Source organism: Anopheles gambiae, chromosome 2 (genome assembly GCF_943734735.2).
Source record: "Anopheles gambiae chromosome 2, idAnoGambNW_F1_1, whole genome shotgun sequence".
NCBI lineage: Eukaryota > Metazoa > Arthropoda > Insecta > Diptera > Culicidae > Anopheles > Anopheles gambiae.
In genome coordinates, this window is record NC_064601.1 from 107788895 (window position 1) to 107816214 (window position 27320).

Consider the following 27320-nt stretch of genomic DNA (forward strand, 5'->3'; position numbering starts at 1 on the left):
ATTAGTGATGTGCCAAATATTTTTATATTTGCTACATTTATTCATTGTAAAGTAAGCAGATTTTTCATAGTAACAAAACGTTAAATATAACGTTAGTTTCAAAATGAAAACATAAGTTAAGTTAATAAATTGTACTTAAAAATTCAATTCAATTCACAAACATACATTAAAATAGAATATCAATTGTAATGTTGTTATTATTTTTGTTTCACACTCTCGAACCGCAACCACCGGATCATTATTGCCATTTTAGGGAGAGCGAAATCAATCGATATAATATCCCGTTCGGAACGACACGGTGGTAGCCCCGTGGGAATGCTAGTTACATTATTCAAGCGTGTTTTCTTCCCCACCTGCCCCACGGGCAGCGGGAAAATATTGCACAAAAACTGTCGGCTTTCCTCTTTGTCTTACGGTTTAATGAATTATTCACGACGCAAGTAACCGCCCCGCCACCCGCGGTGGGATAGGTCCGAGAAGCTTAAAGACAAACACAGGCCTATAGCTTTACCCCCACAAAGAGTCCCATCTACAACAGCTCCACTTCGTGATGGTTCTTGGAAAAGTCACTTCGCTTCAAGTGTCGATATGGGCCGACCGGTCACGGAACGATCCTTCCCCGGGACCTGTTGCGCTGGACTGTTTTGCAACAGCGGCCGTTTGAATGGCTTTGTTTTCTCGATCGATTCCGACGTTTGTTTGTGAGCCGATTGTTCCACTTTTGAAAGTAAGATTGATTTTGGTGAAGGATTTTTTTTTCTTTTCCTTTCTGGTGTTCGAGCAGCTTCGAGCGAAAATACATTCAATCAATTTCGTGGTGCGGTGAAGTGAAGCCTTTGTAAATATGGGCAAGCGTTTTTTTGTGACGAGGATGCCATACCGGATAGCCTTATCGGGCCTGCCGGCAACCTGTTTGACTGCTGAATTGATGAACCACGTTGAGGAATACTGATAGGTCTTCCATTGCCACCTTGTAACAACCGTGCTCGTCCCCACCGTGGGATGGTAAAGAAAAACCAACAAAATGGTTTTTTCGATTCAACAATGAGTTGCGTTGCGAAATAGTGGCAAATTATTAATAACCGCAGAGATTGTGTGTTTGAGGACGGCCAAAATGTGACTTAAGTTAGTGGACCTGCCAGTGGAGTGGCTTATTTGTTGTTGTGCGTTAGCAACCGTCAAACGTGCCACCAGCTCAAAACTGGACCATTGAGCGCGGTTCGCTGCCTCGCTGTCCCTTTTGCGGTTCGCTTTTACCGAGGCGAGAATGCGGAAAATCGTTTGTAATCCTTCTGGCCATGTTTTAATTACTACCGTTCACAGCCCCGGGGTTAGAACGTGTAATTAAATGGATCTTTTTTCTTCTGCAGCGCTAATTTGATGGAGTTTTCCACAATGGTTGGCAAGCAGTATGATGTTTTGAGTTGGGCGCTGATTCATGTTCACTGCAATATTGTGGTTTGTGGCGGGTGTGATGAGTGGTTTTCGGACCTTGGTTGTGGGAAGAAATCAATCGTTCGAAATCATTATTCCAGCATGAAGGAACAGACAATTACATGCATGAATGATGGAAGACTAGAATATGCCACAACAGAAAAAAACGAATAAGGAAAAAATTCTATAGGATGAGTACTTAATAACTTTAATAATTTGATAAACATCGCACGTGAGGTTAAAGCGTTTAGGCCAGTTTATGTCTAATTTAGTGTGTATCTAAATGAGTTGTGAGTCTACTATAGACTCGTTTGGTAGTTTTTGAAGTGACATAATACAATAATGAAACATTTGGCGAAAATTGTTTCGCCCGTTTGGACCAAACATGTTGTTCCGAGAACGCTAACGCTGTTGTTTTAGCAATGCAGTATTCTACGAATGTATCTCAAAATGTAGGTCAAATGTGTTGATGTAGCTATACTATAAATGCAGTAAATGAGTATAAAAAAAGCTTCAAAAGGAAGGTAAACCACGAATTCAGAAGAAATGTTAGCATGTGAAAATCTTGAAAATGTATTCTCCTAAAGATCTAAGATAGAACTGCATTGCTTGCTAGTAACCTATGTTCTAGCTACTCCCAAATCTCTACCAGTACTGGCACGAAACTGGTTTTGCTCTACTTATCATACCAAAGTCACACAATTTCATTGTCCAATACTTTCCCGAACTAATCACGCACCATCTGAAGGGAAGTTATTTGGCCCCAAACTTACCGATTGGATCGCTCCAGCCACATCAATGGACGTGTCAAACTTTGCTCGCTGCAAGCTGTCGGTTGCACGAAAACTTTCCCTCAGTGATGATCGAACAAAAGTTCTGTCACACGCTAATAGCAAAACGAGTGTGGACGTCTGGCGATTGTTGTGGGAGTATGAGAAAGAATGCAGCCAGCTCTTTAATTGACATCGTTTTCGTGCGGTGAGCTTGGCGCCGAAAAGTTTTGCAAATGCGGGATCTGTAAGGCAAGCTGACGAGCTGAAGAATGGTTTTCGATTAGCGCCCGGTCCCGTTTGCCACAATTAGCGTCGTTGCAAGCGTGCGTTGTGGAAAGTTTAGTGAGTAGTGTAACTCTAGCGTTTGCTTCTTTTTTGCCACCATCAAACACTAATGTTCATTCATTAGAGAGCTGACGAACGGAGAGCTGACGAATGCATTGCACCATTTGACTAGCTGTTTGAAATCTTTAGTCTTTTGTGTTTACCCTCATTGAATCGCACATTGTGTTCTTTTTGATGCTGCACACACATCCGCACAAGCTCCACCCACTACCTCTTCTTTCAGCGCATTTTCTAACCACTGTTTTCCTATTTCTCTCTCTCTCTCTTTCTATATTTCCGTTTATGCTGTTTTTTTCTATCTCTTCTAACTAACTTCTTCTGTGCTGTCACGCTATCTTAACAAAACCCCCTCGTTTTCCAACCAAATAAACATAAAATCACAATATTACAATCCTTTCAACCTCTCTGAACCTGTATGTCCACATGTTGTTTCAAATCCTGCCTAACATCCACCCCACCCGTTTGTTATCGTAAAATGCTCTGTACGTATTTGATGATGTGTTGTGAGTGTTTCGCTTTTCAAATTCCTATAACTCAATGGTAAACACGCTTCGGGTTTCGTTAATAAATGAAATTGTTTTTAAAATCATGCTGTCAAATTTAAACGAAACAAACGTCGTTTAAACAATAATGTGACTCGCGATGATAATACGAATAATCTCACGAATAAATTGCTATAATGTCGATGGAAACGATCGGGCACTTCGATATTGCAAATAATGTTAAACAAAACCACATTTAAACAATCGAATCGAAATAAAAACAACATAAACACACACACACGTACACACTACCATACAACCCCACCAGATACAAGGAAAACTAGGATGGGGTTTGCGGAAGATCTGCTTAGGATTGATAAATATCACCGTACCAAGGGTAAGTCTTGCCGATCTAACTGTCAGTTTTAAACACGTTGCGATTATATGTACTACTTGTGACTTTTATTTAAAACATTTTTTAGGTTTTTTTTTGTAAAATTATAATATACATTTTTATATTCGTTATTGCGTGCTGCACGTTACATACGTGTTTTATTGTTTGTTCTGGTTTAATGTTTTATAATTTAAGGCGTTTTCTGCTCTTTATTATTATGTTCAGTATGCTTGATCATATGAAGTAGATAGTTTTTGAGAGCTTTATAAAGCTTGCAATGGTTTGTTTTTATTGTACAATAGCTGATAAGTGCTACTGATGATCCTGATCCTGATGATACGCTAGAGCTGTGATCACATAGAGTTTCCTTCTGCTTCAATTTGGAGTGAAGAAATAAAATCCCCAAATTGATGCTTTGGCTTCCTTTATTCAGAGTTAACGTTAGTTACCGGATACCATAAACTCAACGGAATGGTGCATAAATATTGCTCGAATGGTTCACGCCCGCATGACTTGGCAATGGTAGCACAATTGCATTACCACCATTTGGTTCCGAATATTTCCCCACCCTATCACCGTCTCGCGCAATACATTGATTTAACGCGTTGGGCGCTTTGGTCGTGATTCTACACTGTCCACAATTTTATGCTCGTATTAAATTTAAATAACACACGATAAAATGAGAAGATGACGAACGACATTTTTTCCCCCACCTGTGATGTCATCTCACGGTCGTGGATGCTGTAAAAGCATCAACAGCCGAAGCATTGAGGTGTTATATTGGTATGGGAATGAATTATGCAGACGCAGTGCCCGTCGAGGGTTTCGGGCCAAATGGGCGTATACCTTTGGCGAAGGAGCGAACATGGCAAAACTCAGTCCCAGCGAGAATGATCAGAAATGTATGTTTTTTTTTGTTGTTGCTCTACATTTTGCATACCATTGGACCGTGGTCGCGATGACAGCCTCACATTGCAGTGGGCTGGTGGTGCGTGGTAGATTCCCCGACCTAATGATAAAATTCCCCCACGAGGGATGGCTGGCTCGAACTTCTGGGGGAGGTGAGTATGTGTCCGAGATTAATAACGAATTTTCGGGTAGCAGCAGTCCCGTGTGGTAAACAAATCCACCGTCAAAGCTCTCGGTGGTCCAGCGCTTGAGGTTCAGCATGAACCCGAATCCCGGTAAAGAGCATCCGGGAGCCCAGTGCGTGGAGCGAAGCAGTATGAATAAATTGTGAACTTCCTCGAAATGTGATTTCCACTACCCCGGGTGGACTGACACACTGGCACTGGTGGCTAGGGGAAGGGGAATGGTGGCAAGCTTTTTTAGCTTTTTTCGCTCAGGTCGGTATAGGTAGCCCGTGTAAGTGGGTCGGATGAGTGTAGTTAGTTTTTTGAGGGGTGGCTGGTAAATTATACCTACAACTTTACGAACCACCAAGTGTGCCTGGTTGGATGTTGTGCTGCAAATAAATGATGGTTGAACTTGTGCTTCAAATTTGCTGCCAACGGATAAATCACTGCCAACGGCAGGGTGGGAGGTATTTGGCTCGGCAAGTGGAATGCAAATGAAATTCGTATGCTACTCATGCTATGAAGACTTATTTCATCTTCAACTACACGCTATTGGTTAGATTGGTTAAAAATGTTTCAAGCTAATTGAAATTTAAAAAAGTATAATTTTAATTAATTAATAATTTTAAGAGCTACATTTCTTTTTACTTTTCCTGAATGGTAACACAAAAGCATATCTGTGTGAAGGGCTTGCTTGTTTATGAAAGTCACGGTAATATGAAACGTTGTCATTTTTTCTTCTTCTAAACAATTGCTTTCAACACATTCATTCTCGTGCCATACGTGCCCGGTAGGTTGAGTGCTGCGATCGACAGTATGCCACTTTATTCACGCCAATAAATGATGTTAATTGTTTGCGTCACAAACACCATTAAAAAAAAAACCTATCAATACCATGAAAATCGCTTTTGTTTTTGTTAGTTCCAATGCGCTGTCAAACCATGTGGCCGTTAGCCCACCAACATTTGGATGCGATTGGCTGTGGTTTTGATTATCGCTTGGTGAAGTATGCCCGTCGAGTGCGCATCGGCCGATCATCATTGACAGGGGCCACTCATACCATCGTACCGAATCGATCGTAACGATGAAGCAGAGCGCTACAAAGCGGTTTATTTTTGTTCCGTGAACTCAATTGTGCCCCGAAGGGCTGTGAGTGTTTCCGATGGTCGGGCGCTGGCGTGTAGTGTGTGGTCAACTGTGGTTAAGTGCGCTTAGGGGGTGGTCGTTTCGGCGTGTCCGAATCGGTATGGGACTGCGTCCAATTTGTTACGCGCAGAAGTGTAAAGCAAAATGCCTCAATTGGTGGCTATTTAGTGAGAAGGGAAAATTCGTATATTGTAGGTTGGCGTGTAATGCTCTTTTCCAATATGATAACTTTCCAATATGAAACGAATTGTATTGAATATATTAGAATATTACTCCAAATTTACATGATACGGGAATACGTCTCTCCAATCTCTTCGAAACCAAATTTAGGAACGCTTGTTATCAATTATTTTGACTCAACAGCACTGTCAACACTAGCTTGCGGCTGCCTTTATTTACAAACGAATTCATTGTCCGATTGCTTCACGACGCCACGTGCATCGTCGTGCGCGTCGTGGTGTTGGTTCAAGTCGCACCAAAGCCAAACGAACACACAGCCAAAGGGTGGCTATTAAAATTTCTAATCAGTAAACACACGACATACAGCGCAAGAAGCAGCTGGTATTGGACGTTTCACAGTGTTTGTCCCAAACGTGGTGACTTTCTCCTAGCTGTGAGCGTTTCACGCACGCCAGTCGTCGATGGCAAATGTATTGTCTTGCGGCAGTGCTTGGTCTAAATATCTAGTTGTGACTTTAGTTGTTTGTGATGTTGAAACTGGTGCGCATAGTATGCTCATAACTGGTTGTATTACTATTTCGAAGCTGCAATAGTTAAGTTGCGGTTGTTTGTTGTTGCTGCGTGGTAAACAGAGAGCTAAAATCAAAGATAGTGTCTGTATGAGTGAATGTGATTTTTGAATTCAATTTGTATTTCGTTTAAATACTTTGAAAAAGTATTGAAAATGGTTCAATAGCCATACATGAAAATGTCAGAGTGCTTTAATAATATGTTTGAATATAGACCTTTGCTAGGTTTCAAGGTAATTTCATATAAATGCTATTAAATGGTAACTTATGTTAAGGAACATTATGCTATACGAAACATTTGAAATCATAAAAAGCGGTACATGAAGAGAAAAACTATTTTGTAGTTTAAGAGTTTTTTCACTTTGTCAAGGTTAAGATGCCGTCAAATTAATACTAGCATGAAATTGTTTGACACTCCTGACTTGAGGTTGTTGGTGTGCGTGTGAGTGTGCGAGGCATGTTACGTTCACCGGCACAATATCGAGAGATAATTTCACACATTTTAGAGTCATGCACACTGTACCCGTGCTGAAGTTTTATCTGTAAAGAGGAGAAAACATTTATCAGCCGAACATCGGTACAGGCGATGTGATAACACATCGTAATGCAGGTTCACGGCAGCTGCATATAGCTGGTCTCTCTGAGTTTAGTTTCCCGTTGCTACCGTTTGAAAGAGACGTATACAACGAGTGTTGCGTGGAAAAAAAAAAGTTTGTTCGTTGGTTGGTGTGGTGGTGTACTGACCGCAGTTCGTTCCAGTGGTTGGTTTATTGTGATGTTGTAATATGTGTTAAGGGTTTTTTGAAGGAAAGTGTTCCACTGACCAAGTGGGTGAGTGCAAGTGTACGAGTGTAGCCAATGAAAGAGAAAAATTATATTAGAAGTTTTTACGCTCATAAAACGATGCCATCGCAGCAGGAAAAGTAGTAGCAGCAAAAGCTATTGCGTGGCTCCAGTTCGGAGAAAAAGCGTTTTCTCCAACCTCGCCACCCAACCAGTGGCAGCACGTGCGCTAGTAATGAAAGTGATGTTATCGTTCGTGCTACACCTTTTTGCCGTACAATGAAACAAAGGGATAATGCATTTATTCGTCGCAGCAGCTCGCTAGTGCTGCTTTCCGGTTGCCCCATTAGCATCTGGATTATGCGTCCTTTTAACAGGAGCAACTGCTGCCGAGCAGAGCAACGCAAAAACCAACGCTGCGTGTAGTTGGCTGGCCGTGCTGTGCTGGCCGGTTACGAAAAAGGGAACTTCCATCAAAAAGTAATGGCACAACTTGTTTTGCCCCGTTGGCGATGCCTTGGCGACGGGGTAAAAAACTTTTGCACTCTAACTACGGGCTGGAATTACTATCGTGGGGGTGGATTTTTCTTTCACAACTACTGCTTATATTTTACCATCTCACGCCATTTTACTCCAGCATTGCTTGAAGGCATCCGTCAAGTGCAAATTTATGCCCTCCGACTGCGCACTGGGTAACTGGAGCACGCATGAAAAAATCACAAAAAAGTGGGTAGTTTGAAGTCGTCTCGTGGACACCGGTAGAAATATGGCAACCGGTTGATAATCTCAGGCAGGGAAGCGCGATAAGCCATAGCAGAGGAAGCAGATCGGGAGATGAGGTGGGCTGCTAGTGAAATTATGTTCATTACCGTCTCCAAGAGAAGAAACCTTGCGATCAGCAGCAGAAGCAGCATTCAAGTATTTAGAGCTTCAGTGGAGCAAATGAACGCGTTGGTTTAAGCCTTTTCCTTGGGGTATGTTTCAGTAACGTAAGCGCGTTGGTTGTCTCAATGTTACTGAGCTAGTTGTCGTTTCATCAGATCGATGCTGCCCAGGTCCGCTAGAGGAGTAACAAGAGAGCCCAATTATAGTGTAGTAAATGGGGTTGAATAGACACGCGGTTCGGTTTTCGCAGCTTCTGGCGAAGATTTTGAACAATCTCGAGAGGGGTGACGCATGTGGGGCAGTCACCGATGATAAATTATCTCAGCAATCATCGTGCACGTGCTGTCTCAGGAAATGGTTTCTTCTTTGATTAGACTACATTTCGTAAGAAGATATCATAGGGGGAGATCAGCATCCAGTACCGTGTGGGAAGGTCGAACATAGAATGTAAAGTTTTTGAGGTTAAATTGATGTTACACGTGCGGGTAAATGCGGTTGACTGACTTGACGATTTGTGATTGCTTCGATTTGGTGGGTTTTTTACTCAAGTAGCAGCAAATTGGAGCTATTTTTCATAATTTTGTGCTATAATGTGAAATGTTGCTCATAATTACGATCATTATATGTAATCTTATTGGAGATATACTGTTTTTTATTGTTTCCTTGGTAATGGAAAGTTGATTTAAGTATGTTTGAAGAACACTTTTTAATATAAAACAGTAACTCGTTTACTAGCTGACTCATTTGTTTTAGTAAGATTGTTATTCTTTCCGTCTTTTGGTTCTCCATTGGCTTAATCCATTTAAGCTTAGTAGATGTAGTAATTGAGTCTTAAGGGTGTTTGCTGTATGACTCACAGTATCTAGATACGAAGTGAAACTAAAGTAAAAGGGCAAGTTGTGTCGAGCACAATACGTTTAAAGACCTGCACAAGTTTGAACGTTTTCAGGGTTGTGCAACTTATGTAATATAGCTCCAACCTTTGTAGATCTTGATAACTAAAAAGACCCAAATAATTGACCATTGTTTTTAATACTTAAATTAGCCCTTTCCTATAAACGTTGTATAAAAGCTCCCCTTTTTTTTGTAATCAATTTGACTTCCCTGGCCACTGGACCATTCTCAAATCATTTTTCCGTATCCGAATGATGGTGCAAGAGACCATCGGTCTAGCTTACGGTACTAACTTGTCACCCGTTGTGTTCCGGTCCATTTAGATGTTCTTTTTTTTTTGTTTTTTTGTTCTTTGCTGGGTTGCGGGTAGGGTGGGATTTATTTCTTTTTCCCTCATTTTCATGCTCTGCTATCATGAATGGTGAACTGAGCTTCCCGGTTTTGGCTGGCCTAAATTAGGATGAATTTTCCCCTGCACCCAGCACGCTTAATGAAGTCGTAATTACTGCGTAATGTTAAACACATCCGACCGTTACGGGGCGGGCTATCTTTGGCGATAGCAGATTAGAGCCGGTTCCCGAGGTGGCTGTTCGTTTTCGGTCCGTAAATCGGTCGGTCCGTATCTAAATTGGTATCGCGTTCGGTCCCGGTGCCTGGGAATAATGGGAAGGTATCGTTTTGCCGCTGTAGGTTTAGGACGACAAGCGGAGTTTTTGTGTGTGTGTTTTGGAAGCAGTCGGGACATTTGCAACAGTGCCGGTGCTGATGCTGACCAGCAGCCCCAGTGTGGCCAGCGGTGTGTGCGTGTGTGTAGTATGTAGAGTGTGCTGTGATTGCTAATGCTCGTACGGTCATCGTTCTTCTGGGAAAGTTGTGCACTGTTCTCTCGTTTTCCCTCCCCCACCCGTACAGTGTGCGCTTGACCGACGAGCACGAAAATGTTGAAAGAGAAAATGGAAGTAAAATCGAAGAAAAGCTACCTCACCGACGACCCGAAACATGCGGCCCTGCTGCCAGTGTTGCGCGAAAAGCTTCGCACGCTGCAATCCTCGGATCCTGCGGCAACGCCACCACTGTCACCGTCGCCACCGCCACCGTCGCTTTACTTCGAAAGCTCGTCCATCTCGTCGCGTTCGTCGATTGTGGAACCGTTCGATTTGAACGTGGCCTCGCTGTACCAGGTTTTTCACGTGAAGGTAAAGATTTTGCGGTGGTATTTGTGTTGTTGTGCGGGTGGTTTGCTAATGGAAAGGGAGTGAGGGCAGGAAAAGGAAACAAAAAAAAAATAATGCTTTAATAAATGACACCGTACAGAGACTCCGCACGATGTTGGTGCGACCGGTGAATGTAAGGGAATTTTCGGGAGGGTAGCCCGGCAAAGATGATTTCATTCAATATTCACTCTAATTTTCATGAACTGTTTGCATATTTGTATGCGGTTGGTGTGCTGGTAGTCGAAGCTGGTCGTGGAAGCAAAAGGGATTTCTTTGCTGGTAAAGTGTAACTCGTTTGCAGGTGTAGCTTGAAATTGAAAAATAAAACTTTTACCGCAAACAGTTGTGGAAAGGAAGCAAATGAATGTATCTACGGTATGCAAATGTTGCTTTTGTTTTGATTAATTTTAAAGTACAGCAATGTGGATACACTGTGTCGGTGGATTGGGCTGCATGTCATATGACGAATAAAATTATTCTTTTTCATACGGTGTAGTTTTTAATTTTCCAATTTCTAATTATTTTTTATCACCGTTCCACAATACGAGGAAATAGTGTAAAGTAATCGGGTTGTCTTGGGAGCAAACATCTTAATCCTTCCTGTAGAGTTCGCGTAGCTGTGGCAAGTGTCAATGTATAACTCAAGTTGATTAAAAAGTCTTTGTTAGAGCTGACAACGTTCGTAAAAGCTTGGCCGAACCGTTGGATGTCGTGCTAGGATTTTCGCGAGTTATTTTTAACCAGGTTTAGGTACGCCCCCGCATAGAATTCCGATTGGATGGGATGCCATTGTAGTACTATAACCGTTATTGTGAATGTTATTATGCTGCTAGAGCATTATTGGGAAACACATAGAAAAATGGAAGCAAATAATGTAAGCGACCTGTAGAAGTGGCCGCTTTTCGTTCGTTTTGAACTGTCCAAAATGGTGTAGGGTTGGTGGATTTGAATATGCTGTTCAACGGCTTGGCAGATGATGCCAGCGTGTGCCTTTCAACAACATGCCGGCGTCGACAGTGATTCAATCAATGGTAAATACACTCTGGTGGCAACTTAATTTCGTCGATTCGCTTTATTTTGCTAGCGTTTTGTAGGGCGGTTTCGTGCCGGCCGTGGGTGTTCAAAGCTATTTCCACTATAACGATGAACGGCTCCGTTCTAGGGGGATTGCCGCGAAACGGCTTTCGTTTTGGGGTAGCTGTGTGCGAAGCGTGCAAAGCCAATTTGGAAAACATAAGCGCCTAATATGGTTTGATCGTTACTGTTAACGTTTCATTAAATGATTTACGTTTGTTTTGGCCGGATATGTTTTCGTGTTGCTGTCGATGTTTCAGTATGCGTTTGAAGTATTTTTTTATAGTAAAAATTTAATTAGTTAAGTTAGTAGCATACATTTATTATGAAAAATGTAATTATCTTAAGCAAGTTGACTATTAGGGTTAGCGCTCTGCAGAATGACTAATTTTATTTTTTCTTAATGTTTAGTTTTTCTTCCTGTTTAGTGTACAAATTTGAAAGTTTTACAGAGTATTTAACAGCAATGATATTACAAGATATATATAATTAAGTGCATGCTTTTAAAAGTTGGAAATCAATCCATCTTGATCAAGACTATCTTGTAGAAATGAGCTTATATTATTATTGCTGTGATGTCTTATTGTTGTCACTATTGGCTTACCAACACAACATTCCCTACACGAATTGGCACTGAAACGTAAGTTGGCTTGGCTATGAGCAAAGATAAGGTAAATTAATAGTTTGACACATACTCAATCCAACAGTTCCTTTCAAACTATAATGATTGGCATAGAAAAATAAGCATTACAAATATCATTTAATAAAAACCATAAAGTTGTGAAAGTAAAACGAACAATGTGAATATAATAATAATAATTGTGATAAACTTTATTTGTTTTTAATTATCATTATCTATAGATTTTTACCGCTATTTAACTGTATCATATAACTTATATGCATTTTCAAAGATACAGTATTTTAAAATATGTTTCTTAAAACAGTTATCAATCACTAGCAATTCTCTGTGCAACTATTATCGTATTACAATCAATCACATATACTTAAAATCCACATTAGTAAAACGACTGATGTATGTTGTGTCAGAGATAAAGTAAAATACCAAAACAAAAAGCATCAAACCTACTTTAAACACAGCACACAACATGTACGGTCCTTTGCTTGAAGCACGTACCGCTAGTCACATCCACATACGGTTATGGTTTATGTTTTGTTGTTTTACTGCAAATAACTGGTTCCGGTTTCCGGCAAATGGCGCTACGAAAAACTATCGACATCGACCTCGTGTCTGCTCGTGTGGGAGCAAGTGTATGCGATTCTTGCTCGGGCGGCACGGTACAGCAATTTTCGGTAGCAGACAGCACGGAACGCGTACATCACAAGGGGAAACGTAAAATAAAAGCCATATTTTATGCAGTGCACTCAAACACAGTGCCGCTCAAAACACACAGCTTCAAGCTTCTGCATTCACACGCGCTAGATCACGTCCTTCCCGATGAAGGCATGCACAAAGGAGCAGCTGCACGATGCGACCAAGCTTTAATGCATGCAGCGATACTGCGACAGTGTACGGAAGAATGCAGCTTCGATAGTTGCGATGCGCGAGCCGACAACCGCTAGCTCAAGGCGGTACATGTTGCATGCATGTTATGTTGTAATTGAATAAGTTTCATCAAAACGAATCAAATGCGCGATTGCGCATTTTAGACATTCCACCTGGTGTGCAGCTAGACGCCCAGCCAGCCGATGTCCGGTATGGTGGATCGGCGCTCGACATGATGATGTGCAGATGCAGATTGCTCTGGAAGTGCACGTACGGAAAACGGGGTCGCTAACGAGTCCGCGCAGCAGGATGCCCTGCCCCGTGGTGTGTGTGTGTGCGGGTAGTAAGTGTGTAAATAGGCACGTTCGCAGAGCAGCTGCATCTTGATGATAAACGGTTGCTACGTACATCGCCGCATGCAGTAATTGTAGAAGCAGATTCAATTTTGCACCGGCTCTGTCCTTGTGTGATAGCTTTTCCTTTACACCAGAGTCGTTGGCGTTGCCTTAGCAATATAGTGTGGTAAAAGTAGTAATAGAGGTAGTAGAGGAAGTAGTGGGCGATGTAATGAAACACCGACCTGGCGTAATAAAAGAAAAACGATTATGACGATGTCATCGCACATTCTGCAGGCCCTTGCTAGAAAACGCTTCCTAGATGGCAGCACAACGAATGAAGTGAGCTGTTTAGTGTACATTGTGTTAAATTTATTGGTTCAATTTGAGTCGTCAGATACACACACTGCTGAGTTAGCTGCACCATACTCTTAAATGCATTCGACATTAATCGTTGGATGTACAGCTGTATAAAATAAAGTGAAGCACGAACAAACTATTAGCACCATTGGGATGTAAATATTTGACATTTCTGACCTTAAATAAAATAATGTTTATCTCTTCCTTCAGCAAACCTCAGTTCCTCTTGAAGGACAGCTTAACATTATGTAACTGCACATGTCTAATGTTGAAGAGTCTCTCTTTCTTTCTTCTCTCGTTCTATTCTATCTTGTGGATGGATCTAACAACATCGACACACATATCACAGCGCACCGCACGCAGCTGGATCGAGGCAAATTTTCAAAAGCGGGAATGTATAAAATTTGTACCAAGCCCTAGAAATGAGGATATGTAAGTATTTATTGTAAATAATATTCAATTTCCGAACAAATTTGCCGATAAATATTGCTCTTCTTGTCATAAATGAATTAACGCTATCATGCTTACAAGGTTAATGTGGACTATTTGTGGAGCAGTGAGTGAATGCCACGGGAAAACGGTCATTCAGTCGCTTTATCTAACATTTAATATTCTAATTAAGTTCAATTAATCCTTTCCGTTAATAATTTTGCGCAATCAGCAAAGCGTGGCGTTATTATTTGCGTGATGTAAATATTTTCCTTCAAATATGCATTTCCTCGTCGCGTTTGGGCCGTGCTACAGCCCATGAATGATAGCACCTTTTGTTTGCCAAACTGCTTCATCGAACGAGCAGCAAATAACTAGTTCGCTTATGAAAGAGCATACAAACAGTTCAGGAGGAAGTCAAGTGCACAAATACTGTGCCGCCCGTGCTAGCGAGTAATGCCGGGAGGTTTTTATGAGTTTGACCTACTTTCGGGCGAGCAAACGTTTAGCACTTTCCTGGGCCGAAAGGTGACCCAGAGCAGGCGTGACCTCGGTGGTCCGCCGTGCCAAACTGCTGACTCAACCTGACACAGCAAGGTCGGTTATTGCAAAATCGATAATTTTTGCCGGGAAAAGTCACCCCAAGGCGGTGTGGGCTGCCGGAACGAAGTCTAAGGCGCTTTGAGTGAGGAAGGGAAGAAGGAATGTAAGTGCATTCGGTCCATTCTGTTCGGTTGGATGCGCAGGTTGGGCAGTTGTATTTTTGTGCTTTAATTATGGCACTTTTTATGCTTCATAAAGATCGAAGAAGGATTGGTTTTATTGTTGCTTTGCAAGATCATAAGATTGAATGTAAATTTTACGACTGTCTGAAAATGTGTTTTTTGTTGTTGATAAAAATATCTTGCATGTCTAAATAATAAAAAAAATAAATTAAATGTAATTTCCCATGGGGTAAGTGATGATATTTATTTCCCCTGAAGCCGTCGGTAACACGGTTCGTCGCTTTTTATCCGAACTTTCCCGCCGAATTAAATCAGCACGATTATCATCGGTAATAAATGGCATGAAAAATAGCTCCCCGGGGAAAATATCAACGGGCATCAACGATTGCCCATTAGTCAGGTTCAGGATGGTGTGCAATACACCGACCGAGATAGAGACCATGTGGCCTCGAACGTTTTAGAACTTTCCTGACTGGAGTTCAAATTGTGAAGATCTAAATTTTTTTTGTCGTGGGTGCGTGTGTGTTTGTGTGTATTCATGGTTGACCAGGTCTGTGTAGTCGTTGTGGAATTGATGGATGATGTTGAGAGCTGCATGAGCGCAGCAACAGCAGCAGCGACGATGAAAATTTATTCGACCATTTGAAAGGGTCCCGCATTGAAAGCGTCCCATGGGAAAATTATCTCGGCCGAGCTTTTGCCTTTTACGTGATGGTACTAACTTTATCATTTGCTTTCAGACGAGCGAGATGTTTATCGAACGCTTTGCTTGAGTGAAGTTTTGGCACACCTTAAAGGGCCGCTTTAAGGATAATGGAGGTGCCCGGTACTTTGTAGAATTTTCTACGATGAAATTTTGGATGATTTTTCTCTTGCTAATGTTAAACAGCTGATAATAGTATTATTTTACTGCTAGGCCTTTTGAAAGAGGGTTTAATTTTTATTCATTATTAATGATGCACAAATTAATAACAAACTTTTTTTTGGTTGAATGCTGTAAGGATAATGGAGGCGCCTGGTATTGCATAAATGATAATACAAATTAAATTAATTTACATACTAGCAAAAAAATCTCTTTAAATCATGTTTAAAAGTTTTATTTATTTCACAAATTGTACAAATAGTCATGCAACATAAAATCGTTCGAAGCGTACAAGGAAAATTGAGTACAGAGCTACGCTTTCCGCCACTCGCATTGATGTGGAAGTTTTCAGTTGGCTTGAGGCCAAATATCTTCCGATTGAACTTTTCACATCAGCAAAAGAATGTTTGATTTGACTAATGAACAATCCATTATTCATTTAAGATGCTTGCGTATGGCAGACGTCTTGTCGAACTTACAAAACTCTACCCACCAACCAATGTTGATTAAACACTCGCACACTCTTGCTGAATCACTGCCTTCCAACGGTGTAATTGTCTGCGGTGTGTGTTCTATAAAGGTGCGTCAATTAATGAATCTGGTAAATTCTTGAGGTTGTCTTTCTTAGACGATCTAACATGTATGCGTGTAGCGCCAATGGTAACTATTTTCAGATGCAATGGTTGAACGGTTCGATTTGGTTGCTTTTGTTCAGCTGCTGGAGGAAAAGTAGTGGGATGTGCAGCATTATTTCCATTCCATTTAGTTGATTATTTTAATTCATTCTAAATTTCGTGTACATTCCAACGTGTACTTTTGGAAGGGACGGGAAATGACAGAGCAACAGGAGAGGAAACAGAAGGTGCGTTGCGCATTAGCATCTTAATGTGCGGGAATATAAATTGAATTGGTCTCTGCCATGTGGCGATTTTTGTTTTACAGGGAGCGAGATGATGAAATCACATTTAAAAGCCCAATGGTTGAGGAATAAAAGGTAATGATATTTCGCTTCATTATCATTCAAATGAAAATCAAAGCAACGAAAGGGATTTAAATGAGATGCTTTGCATTCGGGAATGATTTATTCTTCAGCTGTAGCACATTGCTTGATGTTGCTCTTGGTGAAAGACATTTAATTTATCGAGTATTTTTAAAGCGCTTGAAATGAGAATAAATGACATCGTTTTGACTAGGAACTTTAGAATTCAAATAGTTTTTAATGTTATTTTATTTTATATGTGATTTCTTAGGAATTTACCTATAATATACATTTGCAAATAATAATTTATTTTCATGAATAAACAAAGTGAAGCATTCAAAACAAATTAATCTGGAAAACAATTCTGTTGTAACGTACATTTACCTGAATACACGACACGCTTATCTTCGAGGCGAGAAATTGTTTTGAGGAAACCAACACTGGGACACCCAAGACATTGCCAACAATCACCGAAGGAAATGAACAGTCAACCAAATTTTTGACTTTTCCCAACAGCAAACAACGGCTGGGTGGAGCTCGTCAAGGGTTTGTGTGCGAATTTTCAAAGGCACAAGAAACAAAAAAGCAAAATAAAATGAAACAAATGACAGCGAAAACAAAGTTGTGCAGCGCATATCATTCTTATGACAGGAAAGAATCAACAGGATTTCCTCGTAAAAGTGTGGTGCAAGACAACGGAGCGGAAGCCTTTTTTTCTTCTAAAGCTCCCCAAGAAACATTTCTTAGAACACTCGAGCAAGCTTTCTAGCGGAAAGGCTTCAAGCAGCTTGAAGCAAGACAAGGATTTGTGTTTTGTGATAGTGTTGGTACGTTTAAAGCGTTGTTTTGAATTGCCCTTGATGAATTGCCAGCGTGTTGTTTTCGTGTACTATTCATGCAATTTGTCAGCATTTGAAGGGTGTCTTACTCGGTGAGTCAAAGTAAATGTTTTGTTTTATAAGTTTAACATTTCGATTAAAGTATGCACCAGTTTTCTGTTGTTTTATACATAGAAAGCAATTAAGTTTTTACCTTGTATCGAAAAGAAAATGAGTTTTGTTTTAGACTGATGTTCAGTTAATCTCTGCTCATACATTCATAACATGTGACTTTCAACAACGGGGGAAACAAGAAACGAAAAATAAAACTTTCCCTCATTTTGAAAAAAATGTGCCGTAAGAAGTATTACCAAAAAGCACACCCAACAAACACGATACCTCACTTAGAAAAGGGGAGTTATGTTTTTGTTTGGTAGCAAAGTTGTTTGCTTTTTCGCCCCCTTTTCCGCCGTCGCCTTTAATGCACTGCTGGCTTTTGCACACTTAGCGCTGCTGATCGGTTGACTTTAAACGGGGAACCCCTTCGATACCCTGTGGCTAGACTACGATGCCGAAACAAACAAAACAACAACAGCAATGAAAAAAAGTAATCCCACGATTATATTCTAAGGCTGAGAAGGTGAATTGGGTGGAAAAGTTTTTCCTTCAGCACTGTGTTTGTAAGGATTATGTTGAAAGGATGTTTTCCTCGTGCCTTTTTTTGTTGTTCAAAATCACGTTTTATTATGAGGAGTAAATAAGTAAAAAATGGAAGGGAGGGTTTGTGTTTTGTTTGGGTCGATCTTTAGGAGTCTTTTTATAATTTAGATGCGCATTGTTTCAATCGCTGCTGGTGTGTGTTTATTTGATGCTTAGATAAGTTTGTTTCATTTTTTCCTTTGTTATAAATTATAACTTTGTAAGCTTGGTGAAAAAGGGTATATTCATTTTTTTTTCTATTCATAACACAGACTATCTTGATTCTAATTGGATTTTTATATTAAATATCATGAAATGGCTTAATGAAAGGAATTGTGAAGGATATTCGTGATAGAAATAATTTCTTTTATTTCATACATGTTTAGTAAAAAGAAAACAATGATTGAAGGGTGCTATTATTCACAAATCCTTTGCTTAAATAGATACATTTTCAATCACATACAATCATTCATAAGATTAAATCCTAATAAAAATAGGACATCTCTGGTACATTCAACAAGCGACAGACACTTTCCAATCAACCTCTTCGCTTTCAGTTACATCTCCACAATTGAAACCAAAGATCGTTTGGTGGTTACTGCGGGCGCAATTTGCCGCACTGCACTAATTGTCACAATAATTAATGGATCAGCATTCCTTTCCGGCTGTGTGTCACCCCTGTGTGGCGGGTGGCGGGCGAAAGATGAATGATGAAAAGAAACAGAACACGGCCCGTGATATGATGCACACGCGGTCGTCTGCCTCTTGCTCACTCAAGAGATTCGTCGTCTCTCAATTATCAAAAGCGTTTGGTTTAAGTGCGCCTTGGCGGGGCGGTGTTGTGAGGGTGCACCCATGTCGAGTCTCGACCCGTGAGTGGTTCACATTCCTGCCGACTTGACTCGAAAGCACTGCAAAATGGTACCGCACACCATCTTAACCCAGTGTACTCACGTCGGCAAAGGTGTTGAGTAGAAAACTGGAGCATTTGGAGCAACCGTTCGTAGTGTACCTTTTGGCGGGTGGCGCCGACATTTTTTTTTTCTCCAACTGCGGGGCAACACTTTGCACGCTCGGTGTAATTATTGTTGTCCAAGCGGCGGACAGGTTGCGAGCGTGAGCTGACACCGTCGACCGTCAAATGGATGTGCGGTGTAGTGGCACAAGCTGCCACTCTAAGTTATGCCATTTCCAGGGCAAAGTGTGTGCGTGGTAGAGGCAATAGTGGTAGCGTTTGCTATTTTCTTTACATTTGCTGTGCTTACGGTGGTGATTATCAGTTAACCAGCCACCGCCAGTGCTCGGTTAGTGTTGAGTGTCTCTCCTCCGTGTGACATGGATCTCGTTTTGAGCGGAAGCTTAAAGTTGGACAGAAATTTGGACAGCGCGTTCCGTGCCGTTTTTACAAAGAAAAGTGAAGCACTACTGTACGACAGAAGACGTGCACGTGGGATTAGTAGTTGGGTCGCTCCGGAGAGAAGTGTTTTGTGCTGTGTAGCAAGAAAAAATTGGATGGATTTTTCAGCTTTTCAACACTCACTACTCGGCGAAACATGTGGGTAAGCATAGTAAAACAGGGCTCAAGAGCACAACCACACACACTCAATGGACGCTGTTTCGTGCGGGATAAAAAGACAAAAGGAAATGATGGTTTGTCTGGTCGCAACCTCATTTCTTTCAGCAGCGGACAAACAACGAACAAATAATCTACCAACACAGATCTATGTGCTGTAGAAGCAAGATTTAGCGCTGTGTATGGAGTTTCTCTGTGTGTATGTTTTTAAGGAAAAGGATGAGGCTTAAGACAAGCCATGTCACACGAGGGATTTAATTTCCACTCGCCTCTGTGTGGCCCAGGTCAATAGCCTATGGGTAAGGGATTATATGATTTTAAAACTACCATAGTAAAGTGTCATCTTGGGGTTTAAGTTGATTGTCTCACATGTAGGTCTCGTACGGGTGGGCCGAGTTTGTAAGTTGGTAAAGCACAAGCAAACACGATACTTGGAGCATCCTTTTATTCCACTTTTAACCCTCTTGTGCTAAGTCGCTCTTCGCTCAAGCTACTCGAGATGGGTACATCCGCTGAACGAACTGCGCGTGGGTAATCGCTAAAAAAACCGTTACAAGAAAAATGCTTGTGTGATAAAGGCTAAGTTAATGCTCGATAAATGGAGTAACATTTTATGTTATTACCATGAAACTGGTGCTGTGATAATTCTGATTTAAACTGTGTTATAAAGTACAACGTTGCACCAGTGATTGTTGCGGTTTTCGTGCGCATAGTGCCATTAAAATTCATTAAAAATTTCCCTCATAAAAATGATAACACACTACGCTGTAGCTTACACCAACCACCACCACGGGAAACGCGGAACCGAAAAGTCGTAACTTAGGAAGAAAATCTAGACGGTACGCGAGGGTAGGGTTGGCAATAAAAAAAGTTAGCCGACACCAACTACCTACTCATTTTTCAGCTAACTTTTTTTGTTACTCTTTGGACATTTTGTTGCAGGGGCATTTCTGTCTGTCCTTTTGTATCTTTTAACCTTTTGTATCAGACAAGTATAGCTGCTCGTACACACACACTCTCTCTCATTCACAAACTGATTGGCGAAGATCACTTAGGAGAAACATAAAAGCCTTTTATCCCTCCGGTCGATACATTAGATAAGTTGCAGCCACACGGCTTCTTTTCCCCCTCCTTCCCATAACTCCCAAATCCAGCTTGATCTCTTCTGTGCCATGTTCGCGGGAAGACTCTTTTTTTGTTGCTTCTGCTCCAACGGAAACATAAATGAATGTACATTAGGTTCTATCGTGACTTTTCATCATCATCCCGTTCAATTGCCTGTACAGAGCAAGCAGAGCAATGGTCGACTTTGCGGGAGGAAGAATAAAATAACAAAAAACCTGGATGACTGAAAAAAAACTTGCTCCATGAAGCAGCACTACCTATGCCTTGCGAAGGTCAGGAAAGTAATCAATAAGGCTTCCGCCGCGCAGTTTGAGGCTGGGGCAAAATCTCACGAGACTCAGCTTAGGCCCAGATGTGTTGACTCGGAGGTGATAAGCTGAAGGATTTTGATGCCACGCTTTTTACTGGCGTCTTCTAGTGGGAGGGGTTTTTTGCCCCCCTTTTCTCCTTCTCAAGTGTGTGACAGATAAAACCGCACTAATATCTCACACCATTGAAGATCATGTGTATGGTTTGTGCGTTTGTGGGTGTTTGCTTTGCTCACGAGAGAATGATTTTTCAGAAAAGGTGTCCCCGGCATTGTTGAATCCGTTGTGCGTTCCAAGAAAGGTGTAACAAAAGCACAAAGCGCAAACGTCGAGATAGATTTGTTCCGCATTATAAAGAAGTTAATAAATGTATGGCACTATTTCATGTGACGCGGAAAGCAATCTACCCCAAAATGAGACTCATTTTTCCAGCGAAACGCGCTACCTATCGCCGATACAGCCGTGATTATGTTTGCCTCAGGGGTTTGATGAGCCATTCATAAAGCATTCAGCAAAGTAAAAGCTTTGACCTGGACCAGCAGGGGAAAAGGGAGGGGGGAGGGAGGGGGGGAGGAAATATATTTTCCACACAACCAACAACATTCCTGCACGGCGTGAGGATTTTTTTCTCTTGCCTCCCGCTTTTTCCGAATCGATTGATCGATGGCATATTTTTCGTCCCGCTTGCACTCTTCCTTTTTTGCTGCCAACTTATACCATGATATCTCGTAAAACCCCATACCACGCTTGATGCCGGTGGTCAGCATGATTTTCTTCATTCGTCCCATCCGGGTGGGGGGAAAACTCCGGGCTAGGTGCTCCCCAGGATTCGATGATGTGGTCGAAAGTATTTGAGTTGGGTTCATTGCCATAAAAATAGTATTGAACTGTGCCGGGTCCGGGTGGAAGGGAAGGGTGTCACCGGTAGATTATGCCGGTTTCGAGCGGGCCTGGGCAAAGCACACCGCCCGGATACGAAATACCGGGTCATGAAATAATAGAAAAATCCCTCGAAATAGCAACCTTAATTGAAACGATACGATGCGACCGGCGCCGGCAGTGTCGTCCCGGTAGGGCCACAGGGGAAATGGAGAAATAGCTCGCCACACACACGTCGCCAACGTCGGATGTAGATTTTTGGGTGGGCCTGCAGTTGTGGGACCGGACGTTAGCGTTACTGCGCCAGTGCTGTCCGGGAGGAAGGCATGGAATAAAACAATGACATAAAAAAGAAGCCTCGAGTGAGTGTGTGTTTCCGATGAGTCGTGGGACGAGAAAGTGGGTGCTCCGGACGACATTCCATCGTTTTTATGATGTGTGAATCGAAATGGCAGAGGGAGAATAAATGTTCCTTCCCGTCCTGTGCTCTGTGTGTGTGTGTGCTTGTCAAGCGAACATTTTTGGGGGTTTTTGACGACCAAAAGGAAGCGTCTAGTTTTGCTTTCGCTGACAATGTCTTGAATTGTTTATGCGATCCATCAAAAAGGGACGGATGTGTGTGATTGTCGTTTGGAGAGGATGGTGGGTAGGCTGTTTGTTTGGTTTTGCCACCGAGACATTTTCGGGCGGTGGAGTTTAGTTCTGTTCTGACTTTTTAACACTTTACAGTTAAAACAGTTCGATTGCAGGGTTTGGCGATCAACGTCTCAGGTGCAAGAAAAGCAGTCGAAATACTAAACAAGATTGTGTGGGGACTGTTAATCTCTCTAGGAATTGCTTTCTTTCATTTTTTTTGAGAGAAGATGTTGGTAATTGTCTTTTAAAAATCACTATTAATATTTATATTCCCATTTAAATGGCCTGATCGTGGCTTTTCTGGTCTGGTTAAAGGTTGAATATGACCTTAGACCTGAATTAATTTGGTGCATCTTATTTTTGTTTTATATACACCGTCATTCTGCTAGCTCGAGCAAAATTTCCAGTTAAGTGAAAATCTGTTCAAAAATGAATATAATAAGTAAGCCTAGTAATAAAATAATCCTATTGAACCTTTCCAATTCCAATAGGATTGTATAGGTTCTATTCAATATTTATTGGATGAAAGAACTCCACTCAGACTATCAAATTCTTCTCTGAAGCCATCTACTTAACATATCCAAGGACATGCAATTTTGAATTAATTTGACTGCACAATATTATCAAAATATTTCCCGATCGGAGATGACTAGGATCAGAGGAGGAACTTCTTACTTTATTTAAGTCTCATATTTGATATATTGTGACTAGCACAGATGTACTGAATAGATTGTGCTGCATGGTGGCAAGGCAAACATATATGTTGAATAAAGCTATAGGTGCCTTTAAGATTGAATGAATCGCAGTATAACTCAATATGGAAACATTTCACACTTTTCACACTGATTACATGCAATACCGTTTGATCTAAACCTTATTTCTTAAATAAGATGAAATCAAAATTTGAAAGTGGTTGATTCTTTTACAATTTCTATCTCCTTTCATCAATTATTGCCCAATTTCGGCACCCAATATTTCTAACGTTATGAAAAGCGAAACCGCTACCCTTCCCGTTGGGTGCAAGATCGAATTCGCCTGCTAATTATGTTACCAGGGTGCCGAGACGGGCAAAAAGTACGGTTATCGATAATTGAATTCCGGCTGCCGAAGTCAAACCAGCCGACACCGACCTGCTAACCGAACCGAAATTGCTCTTTCCCCTCATTGCAGATGCTGCTGTGGTCAGGAACGGCGAACCCATCAGGTTTTGGCCGGCTACGAGGCGGGCGTACCGACCGACAGTTGGCAGGCGTCGAAAAACACCCGAGCTCAGCCGACCGATGCGTACGGGACGATCGAGTTCCAGGGCGGTGCCCACCCAACGAAGGCACAGGTAAGTGTGTGTGTGTGTGTGTGTGTGTGTGTGTGTGTGTGTGTGTGTGTGTGTGTGTGTGTGTGTGTGTGTGTGTGTGTGTGTGACGGGGAGCGTAAACCAACAGCTCGCTGAAACGATCTCAAACCCCTGACGTGAGTCCTTTACCAGCTGGGACGGCGTGTGTGACAGTTTAGTTTTCAATTGTGCTAGCGATTGTGTCCGTTTTTGTCTTTGTTTCCGTTCTGTTCCGTCCGTTCGGCTGGTTTGTTTTCAAAGAGGATTTAAACGCACCCCGGTCGCCTTGTCGCCCGCGCAAAGATCTTTGCTCCTCCCGCCCGAAGGTTAGTCGCAGCATTCTTCGCCCGGGATCAAACGAACCCGGGGTGAGCCCACTTGTCCCTTTCGTAACCCTTTGTGACCTTTTCATTACTAGTTGGGAGCATGTACAAAGCGAAGGAAAGGGATTACTCTTCTGCTAAACAGTGGATGAGTAAGGTAGCGGGAAGGTCATCTTGTGTGAAGTGAAACCATCTCGTAAACCTTTTCTGGCTCCGATGCAACACGGCGTGGCTGGGAGGTAATGATTGAGATTCCTGGCCTGAGCAACAATTTTAAATCTCTCTCCGTGTTGGGACTAGCTGAACGGCGACTGCGAAACAACTGGACGGTTAAGGGCACCCCCGAAGATGATGCTTCGTGCGTGAGCTGTTTGGTCCTTTTTCCGGCTGAATTGCGTTCAAGTGGGATGTGGAGTGAATCGTTCTCGAGTTCAAGATTAGGACGGAGGATCAAATGATATTGTGGCAAAAGGAATGTTAAAGTTTGTAATCGTATTTATGTTCCTACGTCAAGGACAGTCAGACGGTTGAGTTGCTTCACTTTTTAATATTGTCCATCCTGTCATGATGGTGTGTTGCCAATAAGGTGTATTGCCCTCTGGGTGAGTGTCCTTAGTACTCGAAAAAAGCGTTATCTACTGTTATAATTTGTTCTGTTTGTTTATTGACAACCGTTCAGAAGCAACTCCATTAGTTATCGAATGAGATTAATGTTCGCTAGGCCTTTAAAAGATGATAATTTTTTTTTAAATCTCTATAAACACTGAAAACATTGAGCTTTAAAGCTTTATTAAAACTAAAACGAGTTCAACGGCATTAAAGTCACACAATAATTTTACAGATTTAAAATCTCTCCCATAACTTTGTTCACATTTCAATATTCATGACGATTCCCGTGCAATTTTGATTTGAAATCGTAAATTAAATTCATTACCTATTAAACAGCTACCATGCTGTGTTCGTTCGCCGTGTCGTCTAGCGTTCAGGTAAATTCCACCTCTCAGTGCGATGCTTCGGAATTTGTTTGAGGTTCAATTATGCGGGCGTACCAATAAATCCGATTTCCATAATGAACAAGAGTGGCGTGCAAACTTTTGCCGCACTGCCAACGTCCCAAGCCTTATCCCAGGTAAATCTCTGGAAAACTCAATCAGTAGACGGAGCAGCTTTTTTTTTGCTGCAGTTTCCGATGATGTTAATGATGAAAGTTTTATTGCAAACACCACTGTCACTGAGCGAGGTAGCGACGAACAGAGCCATCACTTCCAATCAACCGCTGTCATCCTCGGTTTCGCTCCGTTTGCTGTAGCTTCTCCTACTCCTACTGGTACAAAATTTGCCATTCCTGTAATTAAACGCGTAGTCAAGATGCACGGTGACAGTTTGCAGCTTAGAGCCCAGGGGTGGGCACGTCACTCCCACGGTCAATGGCTTTCGAACGAGTGGTGAGAATCGATTAAGCTAACATACTTAGGGTACAGTGACACAAAACAAAAAACCGACTAACGAAGCAGATCACGATTGAGCTGCTGATCGGTGTTATGGTGACGCCCGGCAGCATACCACATAAAACTTATGCTTGCACTTTCCGTCCTTCCATGCGGTACGCTAGTACGTGCGCCTGTCGTACGACACCCGGCCGGAGCTGCTGGTGCAGCTGTTCACGCGCGAATGGAATCTCGAGCTACCGAAGCTGCTCATCACGGTGCAGGGCGGCAAGGCCAACTTCGAGCTACAGCCAAAGTTGAAAAAGGTAAGCAGGATACCGCAGACGAGCCGGAAATAACATTCCTGCAGCACTCGACACCACCAGTCACCCCGGAACGTACGCTCAACGCTCGCCTTTCTTTTGCAGGTGCTTCGGAAGGGGTTACTGAAGGCGGCCAAAACTACCGGCGCATGGATATTTACCGGTGGCACCAACACGGGTAAGTAAGCAGATGGTAAAGAGGGGAAACTATGTTGTGAATTTTGGCCGCCAAAGGCTTCTTTGGCAAGACAAACTACCTGCTCGTCACGGTTGTACGAGCGGTTGCGAGTGTACCGCGACAAAAAAGCTTTTAGCACGACAAGATACGATCGTTTGCATAGGCAAAAGAAAGTCAGTGTTACACACAAAGCAGGTCTAGAGATGTTTTTGTTGAGGACGAAAACTACCAAAAATGGTGGACTTAAAACCACGAATTGTTTTGAAATGTAATTTGATATTTTTATTTCGGTAACACACCTTGCACACTCCTACTGCGAACGGAAAAGGTCCGAAAGTGCACGCCTTTCGGAATGTAAACATATCCCCCTTTTGCTTGGACTTGAACTGTCAATCCCAATCAATGGTTCAATCTGTTTTCTTTACTTAAATGATTGACGTCTTTTGAAATGGTTGTTAGGTTCGTTGGAAAATGTTCCCTGTTTTCCAGTTACTATGATCGTTTCTGTTTAAAAAGTGGTAATTCCATGTAAAGACTCCTAATAAAACGATTCATTGAGCTTCAAAGAAAAAACCATTTGTTTGCTGTTCTTGTTTCTCGTTTTGATGTTAGTGGTTTGAAGGAATTGAATGAAGGTAGGAATGTGAGAATTTAAGAAGTTCTTAAAGCCAGTTCTGAGATCTGCTGTATAAATGTGTGTCAAACATAGTTTTCTAATTTTCATCCCTCGTAACAAGTAAGATTTTCCCTTTTCGAGGAAGTAAAGAGACAGCCATTGTGCAACTATATTCCTCAACCAAATTTCTCTCAAAATTTGAAAGGTTTCAATATTAAAGACCCATGTAAAATGTCTTTAACATCTTCTACTCCTCTAAACCTACTAGGCGTATAGAACCACCATGTCTTCGTGGAATTACGAAACGCCTAATTTAGCGAAAAATTTCATGACAAAATCTGTTCAGGTATATTTCAACAAGCACCCTCACAACTACCGGCACCGGCCTAGTAGTAGTTTTTATGAACACATATCTACGATCCTGTGGTAGTGCTGGAGTTTGAGGTAGACTGCTGCCGTTTCACTGTGCCGTGTCTCCAATTATGCACGGAAAAGTTGCTAATCTCATCATACCGTTACATCGTTTTGCTGGCGCTTTTTCGGTGGAAAAGTAATAATGGGAAACCGCAAAGCAGCGAAAATCTGTTAATATCATTATGCTCGGATGGTTTTTGGTTTGCGGAGCTTCCCGGCCCTGGCTGC

At 41.8% G+C, this 27320-nt stretch overlaps 1 protein-coding gene across 27 annotated transcripts in view; it reads left to right on the forward strand.

Annotated features, from left to right (window-relative positions):
- Nucleotides 1–27320, forward strand: part of LOC1270239 (transient receptor potential cation channel trpm) — a 65633-nt gene that overhangs the window by 19110 nt on the left and 19203 nt on the right. For 8 of the 27 annotated variants that reach the window (XM_061645116.1, XM_061645126.1, XM_061645112.1 and 5 more), the window contains 5 exons: nucleotides 3363–3431; nucleotides 13798–13880; nucleotides 23652–23814; nucleotides 25747–25887; nucleotides 25990–26062. In XM_061645116.1, the coding sequence (XP_061501100.1) occupies nucleotides 3363–3431; nucleotides 13798–13880; nucleotides 23652–23814; nucleotides 25747–25887; nucleotides 25990–26062 (529 nt within the window). Of the gene's footprint in view, nucleotides 1–3362; nucleotides 3432–5908; nucleotides 6633–6704; nucleotides 7161–9315; nucleotides 10158–13797; nucleotides 13881–19457; nucleotides 19520–23651; nucleotides 23815–25746; nucleotides 25888–25989; nucleotides 26063–27320 lie in introns of those variants that run through there. The other 19 variants (XM_061645102.1, XM_061645100.1, XM_061645104.1 and 16 more) reach the window with 9 other exon arrangements.